This window comes from Aythya ferina (assembly GCF_964211825.1).
Source record: "Aythya ferina genome assembly, chromosome: 13".
Classification (NCBI taxonomy): Eukaryota; Metazoa; Chordata; class Aves; order Anseriformes; family Anatidae; genus Aythya; species Aythya ferina.
Window position 1 is genome coordinate 19975556 of NC_140311.1, and position 10423 is coordinate 19985978.

At 40.8% G+C, this 10423-nt stretch overlaps 1 protein-coding gene across 5 annotated transcripts in view; it reads left to right on the forward strand.

Annotated features, from left to right (window-relative positions):
- TENM1 (teneurin transmembrane protein 1) overlaps positions 1–9612 on the forward strand; it is a 1172023-nt gene extending 1162411 nt beyond the window's left edge. For all 5 annotated transcript variants that reach the window (XM_084534131.1, XM_084534133.1, XM_084534134.1 and 2 more), the window contains 4 exons: positions 1593–1980; positions 2643–3863; positions 4372–4514; positions 5908–9612. In XM_084534131.1, coding sequence (XP_084390257.1) covers positions 1593–1980; positions 2643–3863; positions 4372–4514; positions 5908–6666 — 2511 coding nt within the window. In that variant the 3' untranslated portion in view covers positions 6667–9612. The remainder of the gene's footprint in view (positions 1–1592; positions 1981–2642; positions 3864–4371; positions 4515–5907) is intronic.
- The last annotated feature ends 811 nt before the right edge of the window (positions 9613–10423 follow it).

The following is a 10423-nucleotide window of genomic DNA, read 5'->3' on the forward strand; positions in this document are numbered from 1 at the left end:
CAATGGCAGACAGTTTAAAAATAGGCCCGGGAGCAGTATATAGAGAGCAGCATCACATCAGTGCTAGGAGAGAGTTCAGCCCATGGTTTACTGCAGTCTGGGGACTGCTGACTGAAGGTGAAGCTAAAATAAACTCCATGTGTGTTAGAAGTGCTTGGCAGACCAGCAGTAAAGCGATCAGAAAAAAGCTTGGTGTCTAGGTCTGTTGGCACACATTGGGATGTGTTGGGGCTCCTGGGCTGGCAAGCAGGTGGTGGGTGCCCATCAGCAAGGGCAGGAGGGCACACACCTTACAAGTCGGGGGGCAAGAGAGTCTGGTCTGGGCTTAGCTGTTTTCTCTCCTCTGAATGAGCACTCTGGTTATTTGTCAGAGCACAGTGCCTTACAAACAAAGTTACTTAACACATAACAGGGCTGAGCTCTTGGTATTTTCTTCCCACAGAGGAGTTTGGAGGTAAAAAGGAAAAAATAATTTTTTTTAAAAAAAGCCTTTTTCCTGATTTCTTTTCCCAATGCTCTATGAAAAAGCACAATCACACATTCCTTGTAAAACTTTGTTTTGCATGGTGTCTCAGTTTAGAAAAGACCAACAAATTTGCTTACAGGGCCATGAGCTCAGAACTGCTCAGAATATACTCTCCATTTGAGATCAGGCACTGGAGCAAGGATGCGCAGCGCTCTGAAACATCCAGGCCACTCACCAGGGCTGCAGGAAGGCTACAAAGTTCTCCCATACATTTTCACTCTGTGCTTTCATTCTGCTTGTTTCAACAGTGACTGTTCACCAGCAGCGTTGTATGCTGCATGCTGTGACCTTGCACGGGACTGGTGGAGAGGTTTACAGAACCCAAGCAGAAACACTTGCAAAGAAAAATGCTTGCTTGCCATGCTTGCATACTCATCTGCCAAAAAAAAAAAAAAAAAAAAAAAGGGGGGGAAAGAAAAACATATTTCATTGACTGGCCACAATTAACCAACCTGGGGCAAAATATCTAGTACCTGTGTAGAAAATTTATTCTTTTTAAACATTAAAAAACAGAGAGAGAACCTTCTCTAAGCACAGGGATACTGGGGCCTCTGGGGTGGTCTTTCATAGAAGACATACAGAAGAAGGGGTAGGTCTGTGCTAGAGCTATGCAGAATACCAATAAAAGCTAAACACCACATACACACCACTGTATGGTTTGCCTTTCCACCTCCTGTAGAAACATCTGTTGGTACAGATGCTCTACCTGTGATTGAAGAAGTGGTTCCCTCTGTTTTAGCTTCCTGGGAGGATGACCTAAATATTTCAAAGCAACATGGCAAGTCAGCATGAGGCTGAAACGCCACTGAGAGCCACATCTGCCTTCTAGTTTGGGGGTCCTTACCTCTAGCCTTATTATCATTCTCCTTCTGCTTTATGCCACCTTGCGTTGCTGGCCAGGTCTGCTGAAGCTGAAAGCTTTACCCGCAGTTACACAGACAGTAAGAGCAACCTACAAGAGTGGGTGGTTGTTTCAGCATTTCCTTAATCTTCAGGCACTCACCAGATGAATGAATAATAATTTGCTTGATCAACCACTTACACTGCCCTTCCTGTTTGATTGCAGTCCGTGATGCTCCTGTTGCACAGCCAGCGCCGCTACATCTTCGAGTACGACCAGTCAGACTACCTGCTTTCGGTCACCATGCCCAGCATGGTGCGCCATGCCTTGCAGACCATGCTGTCTGTTGGGTACTACCGCAACATCTACACCCCACCGGACAGCACTGCAGCTTTCATCCAGGACATCACCAGAGACGGACGGCTCCTGCAAACATTGTATCCCGGGACAGGTCGCAGGGTCCTTTACAAGTACACCAAGCAATCCCGGCTTTCCGAGATCCTTTACGATACTACTCAGGTCACATTTACCTATGAGGAATCTTCTGGGGTTATTAAAACCATACACTTAATGCATGATGGGTTCATCTGTACCATCAGATACAGGCAAACAGGTTTGTGTAACTATAACTACTTTGCTAAAGTTTTTGGTTCTGATCCTGCACGTACCTGGCATGAAATTCCATTATTTTTATGTCTTCTTATTTTTTATGTTTCAATAGAAAAAAATGTGTATATATGTCTATGTCTGAGTCCATGGGCATATATAGCTGTCCCGTTTGAAATACAGTTTTCTTTTTACTGCTTGGTTTGGAATAGCGCTTACAATGTTTGATTGTTTTTATTCCACTGTGTGGATATTTGCTAAATACTAAATCAAGTTGGTTTATTGTTTGTGTTTGTAAGTTTCCCTGTTTATACCAAAATGTAACATAAATTCAAAAGGACTATTTATATAAGGAAATCACCATGTAAAATAAATTCAGTTTAGAATTATCTTGTAAGTAAAAAGGAATCATAATTATGAATAAAATAGCATTCATTTAAACAAATGTTAATAAAATACAAATATTTTGTAGAGCAAACATTAATAAAGGTTTGTGAGAGAATAATCAAACATACTCTTAGTTAATGTACTGTCTGAGACAGTCAAGTAGCAATGAGGCAAGGGTATATTTGAGTTCATAGCTTTTCTGTGCTTATTCTGTGAAGTGTACTATGGACATAATTCATTTCTTTTCTTGCTTTTCCTCTTTCCTCTGTTTCTTGTGGACAGGTCCACTTATCAGTCGCCAGATCTTCAGGTTTAGTGAAGAAGGGCTTGTAAATGCCAGATTTGACTACAGCTACAACAATTTCCGTGTCACAAGTATGCAGGCCATGATAAATGAGACACCTCTGCCCATTGATCTGTACCGTTACGTTGATGTCTCTGGCAGGACAGAACAATTTGGGAAATTCAGTGTGATTAATTATGATTTAAACCAAGTTATAACCACCACTGTGATGAAACATACGAAAATTTTTAGTGCCAACGGTCAGGTGATCGAAGTACAGTATGAAATTCTAAAGTCTATTGCCTACTGGATGACCATTCAGTATGATAATATGGGTCGTATGGTGATCTGCGATACACGCGTAGGTGTGGATGCCAATATAACTAGGTATTTTTACGAGTATGATGCTGATGGTCAACTTCAGACTGTGTCTGTGAATGATAAAACCCAGTGGCGCTACAGCTATGACCTTAATGGCAACATAAATTTGCTGAGCCATGGAAACAGCGCACGCCTCACTCCTCTGAGATACGATCTTAGAGATCGCATTACCAGACTTGGAGAAATTCAATATAAAATGGATGAAGATGGTTTTCTCAGGCAAAGAGGCAATGAGATCTTTGAGTACAACTCTAATGGTCTGTTGAACAAAGCATACAACAAAGTGTCTGGCTGGACTGTGCAATACTGCTATGATGGTCTTGGAAGACGAGTTGCAAGTAAATCAAGCCTGGGACAACACCTACAGTTCTTTTATGCTGATCTCTCCAACCCAATACGAGTTACTCACTTGTACAATCATACTAGCTCAGAAATAACATCCCTATATTATGATCTTCAAGGTCATCTCATTGCAATGGAATTAAGCAGTGGGGAAGAATATTATGTTGCTTGTGATAACACTGGAACACCACTAGCAGTGTTTAGCAGTCGGGGACAAGTTATAAAAGAAATTTTGTACACACCATATGGAGAGATCTACCAGGACACTAATCCAGATTTCCAGGTTATCATTGGTTTTCATGGAGGGCTCTATGATTCTCTCACTAAATTGGTTCATCTGGGCCAGCGGGACTATGATGTCATTGCTGGTCGGTGGACAACTCCAAACCATCACATATGGAAACACCTGAATGCTGTCCCACAACCATTTAATCTCTACTCATTTGAAAATAACTACCCAGTTGGCAGGATCCAAGATGTCGCTAAGTATACAACAGGTAAAAGTAACACATTTCTTACAAAAATACAGGTTTTGGTCAGATTCTGGTATGGATTTAATCCTCCAGAAATCCTTTATATACATCCAAAGTTAGTATTTGGCTCTAGTCTTAGATATATTAAAGTTATTTCTTTGATAGCTAACAACTTACAGAGCTTCATCTGTTTTTATAGTCTTCTGGTAATCAGTAAAATAATTAATAGCTTCATCTGCTTCTTCTCTAAATGCTAAAAATAGGGGAAGAATGGAGGCAGCATAATTCTAATTTTTTTCCATTATAAGTAGGAAGCGGGTACACAATCGATTAGAGTATTGCTATGCTTTGTAATCAGATAATTTGTTTTCTAAAATAAATGCTATAACCAGTACTAAAAACAAAAATTGATGTGAAATCATTATTTCTGAATAGCTTGAATTTCTGTAAACTACACGCACTTTTTCTAGGATTTATATGTCTCATTGCCTGAATATTTATTTATTTTTTTACTTATTTATTTATTTTGTAGATATTGGAAGTTGGCTAGAGCTGTTTGGTTTCCAGTTGCACAATGTGCTACCTGGGTTCCCAAAACCGGAGATAGAAGCTTTGGAGACAACATATGAACTTCTACAGCTTCAAACAAAAACCCAAGAGTGGGATCCTGGAAAGGTTAGCATAAACTCTGTTCAACTGCTTCTATTTCTGAAGTGAGCAATTTGGTTAGAAAATGCTGATTAACAAGGAAACAATGTAACTGTTTTTTCAACATGATAGACAAGGCAAATAATAGTCTAACTATGCATTATTTACTGGCATCAGATTCGAGTTTTAAAGAGAAACTTCTAGGAACACAGTGAAGAAACTTCAAAGCAAAATGATAAAACGTTTGTGCACAAATTGAACTGCAAAATTTTATGGAATTAAAGAATTAAAACACCAAGTTTTTGTCTTTGATAGCAAAGAAGCCATAGAGAGCAAAGAAGCCAAAATCACCAAGAGTAGAAACAGCTTTACAAGTCTGTTTCTCTGCATAGCCTTTGCAGGAAAACAGAAACCTTGCTGTGGATTTGAGGGGGAGTCTGTAAAACTCAAACCCCAGAGCTTGTTTTCACTAAGAAGAGACATGCAGCAGCTTACAGGGTCTAGCAATCAATGTGACTGCAACAGGACCAACTATGGATGTTCTGAGAAGGTGTTCATGTTTTGCATTTAACCATAAGAGCATCTGTTAACACAGAGGTATAATTTTACAAAGGAGAGAAAAGATGCCTTCCTCTAATGTAGTCGGGAAAAGGAAGTATAAATAGTTGTGAGTTCACAGCAGCAGCGTATAGTGCGCTTCTTTTCCCATTCAGAGATGACTGCACAGTGTGCAGAAGGCTGGAGAGTCAGAGCTGGTTCCAAATTTAGGAGCATGTCCAGGTAAAATTATCACTGAGATATTAAAGGAGCTATTACAAAGGCACAGGAAGATTATTGTGATAGGTATACTGTAAAAAGACAAATAGACAGTTGGAGGGAGATTTCTTTGCCACAATGGAGAGTAAGATCTACAGATCTGATGAACTTCCCTTGTTCCTATTGTTCTAGTGTCCTGAGACCTTCACAGCTTGATTTCCTTAAAGAATTGGCTATAAAACTGTTTCTGCTGTTTTACAGAAGACATAACGAGACACACAGAGACCTAGTGATTTGCCTAGAATCATGTGAGAGAGTACAGTTTTGAATTCAGGTTTCCCCTTGCCTATAAGTTGAAAGTCCAGCCATTAGAGTGACAATTCAAGAAGGGGAGGAAGAAAAAAGGAAGGATAAGAGTGAGAACAGCATTTGTGATAAACATGTTTTCCACTTGTTTTCTAGAAACTAAAGAGTCCAAGAGACAGAAAGTGATAGGTGATTAGAAAGCCTGTGCAAATACCCAGGCTCTGTAGATGCACAAGATGTTTTGTGAAAGAATTGGAGATCCATTTTAAGCAGCTAAGATATTGGTAGGAACTGTGACACACCATGAAGAACTACAAGATTCCTCTCCTGCAAACTTTGTTTGTGTTTTCTTTTCCAGACTATCCTTGGTATTCAGTGTGAGCTACAAAAACAACTCCGAAACTTTATATCCTTGGATCAACTTCCTATGACACCCAGTTATAGTGATGGCAAGTGCTATGAGAGCGTGAAGCAACCAAGGTTTGCAGCTATTCCTTCAGTGTTTGGGAAAGGCATCAAATTTGCTATCAAGGATGGTATAGTGACAGCGGACATTATCGGTGTGGCTAATGAGGACAGCCGGCGCATCGCTGCCATACTCAACAACGCTCACTATCTGGAGAACCTGCACTTCACCATAGAGGGCCGAGACACGCACTACTTTATCAAGTTGGGGTCTCTGGAGGAAGATTTGGCCCTAATTGGCAACACCGGAGGACGACGCATCCTGGAGAATGGCATCAACGTCACAGTGTCACAGATGACTTCCGTGATCAATGGGAGGACTAGACGCTTCGCTGACATACAGCTCCAGCACGGCGCACTGTGCTTTAACGTTCGGTATGGAACAACAGTAGAAGAAGAAAAGAACCATGTCTTAGAGATAGCCAGGCAGAGAGCTGTGACTCAGGCCTGGACTAAGGAGCAGAGACGGCTGCAGGAAGGGGAAGAAGGGATTAGGGCATGGACAGACGGAGAGAAACAGCAGCTTCTAAGCACTGGGCGGGTACAAGGCTATGATGGATATTTTGTTTTGTCTGTGGAGCAGTATCTCGAACTTTCTGACAGTGCCAATAATATTCACTTTATGAGACAGAGTGAAATAGGCAGAAGGTAACAAAGAAAACCTCTGCCTTTGCGTCACCAAAGACTGCCTGTTTTTAAACGTAAAATGGTTTATTGTATTGGTTTTTCTAGATCAGAACTCTGTATATATAAATATAGAGGAAAAAAAACATATCCAACTGCCTTTAAATGTGACAGAAGATGGTATTTTAATATTGTTCGTTTAACTCTTTGAGAGATGACAGTGGAGATTTTTAGTTCTTGTGTGGCAGTATTCAAACCTTTCAGAAGCAGAGCTAATAGCTGCATGAGAGCACGAACAGCCCGGGGTGAGAGCACGCATCCAAGCAGGGCAGGTGAGAGCGCAGCGTGCTCTGCCTTCTTCTAAAGAAACACCACTTCTTTTCCGTTGCTGTTGATTTAGTAACTCACCAGTTATTTAAAAGGTTACAGAGCCCAATTCTGTAGCCTGTATTTACTGGGCAGTTTTATCCCATTGAGATCTCCCATAGGTTCAAGGGATTGCATACAAAACCCAGACTGTATATGGAAACTTTGTCATTGCTCATCAACACTGCACATGTCATTTGTCACAGCTGTGATCTAAGGGATTTTCTAACCTGGAAAACCCAACTTTTATTAGACACAGTTTGTAAGTATTTTTATGGATACAGCTCATAGAGGCTGTACCATATGAGCTTCGCCTTTGCTAGATTGTGGCCACCTCTCATTCAGTCAGTGAAGAAAACCACGTTGCATCTCTGTTCACACACGGGAGTTTCTCTCCTGGTTCCCTTGGTGTGGGGTTGTGCTGGAGTCCAGCAACACAGTGCAGCTGCAGATCCTCCTGGCGGAGGGGAGCGGGGTCACACTGCAGCGTTGGGGTTCAGCCAGGTACCAGAGATGGCCAAAACAGCCCTGCGAGCACGGTAGTCAACAGGGGTCTCCCCCCTGACATCAGCAGGCTTTGGATTAGGCTTTATCTCAATGCTTTTGGGACAACCTCTGTTATTCAGCTGGGAGGGTTCGCGTGTATGCAATTTGTAGCCGTGCAGGATCAGTCCTGCCTATAGTCATTGGGTCAGGACTCTTCTTCTCACAGATCATTTGGAAGTTATAGTGGTGTTGGGTTTAGGCATCATGTTATTTTCATCTCAAATTGATAATCCCATTGTATTACTCATTTTGCGGAGTCTGAAGAAGATTGATGGGTTGGAAGTTGATGAACCTGTGTGGATAGTACATATGTTGATAAACGTAGAACATTTTGGGGATGACTCTTCACTTTTCAGCTCAATATCTAGAGCACATAGAAAAGCATTATATTGCATGGGCAGAAATTTTTATTTCCCAAGGTATCGTGCTGCTGGCACAGTTATTTCATAGCAGAGTAGGTGATCCTTCTTTTCGCTTGTCATTTTTAAAAGATCTGATTAGCTTGGGCGGGGGGCGGGCACATGGGGGGGATAGGTAACCACATTTCCTTTACTGACTTTCCAAGGAAGCTAGAAGTCTTGTTATAGAGCCTGTGTATCCGTAACAGTGATGTTATTGCACATTTCTTTCAAAACAGACTTAGTAAATATATTGAAACAATTTCTGCTCAGATTTCCTGAAGCCAACAAAGTGCTTTCTTTGTCTCCCTTTCTTTCCTTTTTCTTTTTTTTTTTTCTCTTGTTTTTGGGCAGGTGGAGCAGACTGTACCAAAGTTAGGGATGAGCCTGAACTGGAACCTGAGACCTGGATCCTCCAGGATTTGGCCTCAGGTCCCAGCCTTGTGCCTCCAGCATCTCTTCCCTGACTCCCTCTGTTCCCCAGGGGAGCCAGACCAGCTTTGGGGGTCTGGGATGTGGCTGGGCGAGAGCCAGACCCAAAACCACCTTCTGCCCACAGCCAGGGGGGCCTGCGGACCAAAACCTGCACATACACACCTTGCTCAGGCTCATCACTAACAATTGTACAGAATTTGGAGCTGATGACATCCAGTTTTGACAGCTCTGATTGCCGCAATTTTCCATAAAAATCATGGAGAATTTGAATACCTCCACGCCAGCCTAAAAATGGACCTTAAAATCCTTGAGCCTCTAATATGCTTTTAATCAATGGAAGAATAATTTATTAATTGTATATAGAGAGTGCATTCATAAACGTGATGATGTATTTTATCACTGATCCAAGATGTCAAATATTAGAGTCTATTTTACTTATATTTTAAGCAATTATACTTTTTTGCAATTCACTAATGACGTATCATTTTCAAACTGCTTTAAATATCCATTATAAACAAATATTTGAAGCTATTAGATTTACCTTGAACATTTCTAGTATGTAATACATATTTAGTTAGTTGTGCCTTTAGTTTCTTAAAGTTATATTTGTATTATATGCAGGAAATGCACTTTGTATTACCTAAAGCTGTGTTTTTTAATACTGCCTTGATTACTGTTGTTCTCATATTATGCCAAAAGGTCAAAGAGTGAAATGTGTTTGTCTCTGAAAGTCAATTTGGCATTTTTCCAGTTCCTGGGTGGATATTTTTGAACAATATTTCTTACAAGCATATGGATGTCTAAAAAATTACATGATATTATGTGGCCCTTTTACAAAAGAAAAAAGGGCTTTCATCATAACAGTGTCAGTAATTTAGGAAGCTAAAAATAATGTTGTGTTGAGATGACAGTACTAAAGAAATAGTATTGATAAATGAGCACTGGAGACTGAAGTCATAGCTCCATGTGGGCCAGCCAGCAGTGAGTCGTGAGAACTGTAACTATAGCAAACAGCTTTGGACCATCTTATTCATGAACAACCTCAGATGGAGGCAGGGAATATTTCAGTCTCCATTTTCTTTTTCTAGTAGTTAGAATAATTTCTGAGTGTTGTTGTTTTGTAGTTTCCCTTTTTTGTTATTTTCCTTTTTTGTTTGCTTTTTTACTATTATTATTTTGCACTATAGCCTAGAGATCCAAGTGAGAAAAAGCAAAAAAAAAAATAATAATGGCATGCAAATTTGTATTGTTCTTTAGATCAGATAATTTGATGCTAGCATTCTGCACTGCAAACAAGGTTCTGAAAGTGGAAAAAAATAAAATAATGAAATGAAATAAATTAAAATAAAATAACATAACAAAATAAAATAATCACTATTGCACACTATCCTGTAGCAAAGTACCTACCATGAGAAATATATGCTATATTTTTTATGACAGCCAAACCAGTAATGTGTGCAAGTAATGTTTCCTTTGTTTTCATATTTATTTAGCAAGTCTTGAACATTTCAAAGCTATAAATATATATATAGATATATATGTAGAGCATAGCCAAATAAATATATATGAACTGGTCAATGTGCAACTGGGTATACCCATTCTAGCCGTTTAGTTTGGGCTCCTCAAGGTCCTCTCAGTGGTGGCCGCTCCCTGCCCTGCAGTCCCTGCCGATTGTCTCGGGTGGTTGGTGGTGTTGGAAGCCAAGGCACAGATCCCGAGGCAAAAGCATTTAGGCAAAGGAACTGCTATTTCAGCGGAAGGAAAATGAGATGGGCAGAGTCCTGTCGAGGCATTAGTTTGCTCTGGGGAGCTGCCCAAGGAAGTGGTGTTTGGCTCAGGCTGCTGCAGCCGGCCATAAGGGTTTCCCCAGCAAATGCTGACTGTTACTCAAACCTGTCCTTGATGCAAACCATTACCAGATCAGACGCGTCCCGACCATAAGGAGAATCGCTTCTCAGCAGAAACAGGGAACGGTGGCGTCCGACGAATGTGGATGTGTCCAGGCATTCAGCGCCTGCCATTCTTTGTCTAAGGAAACGT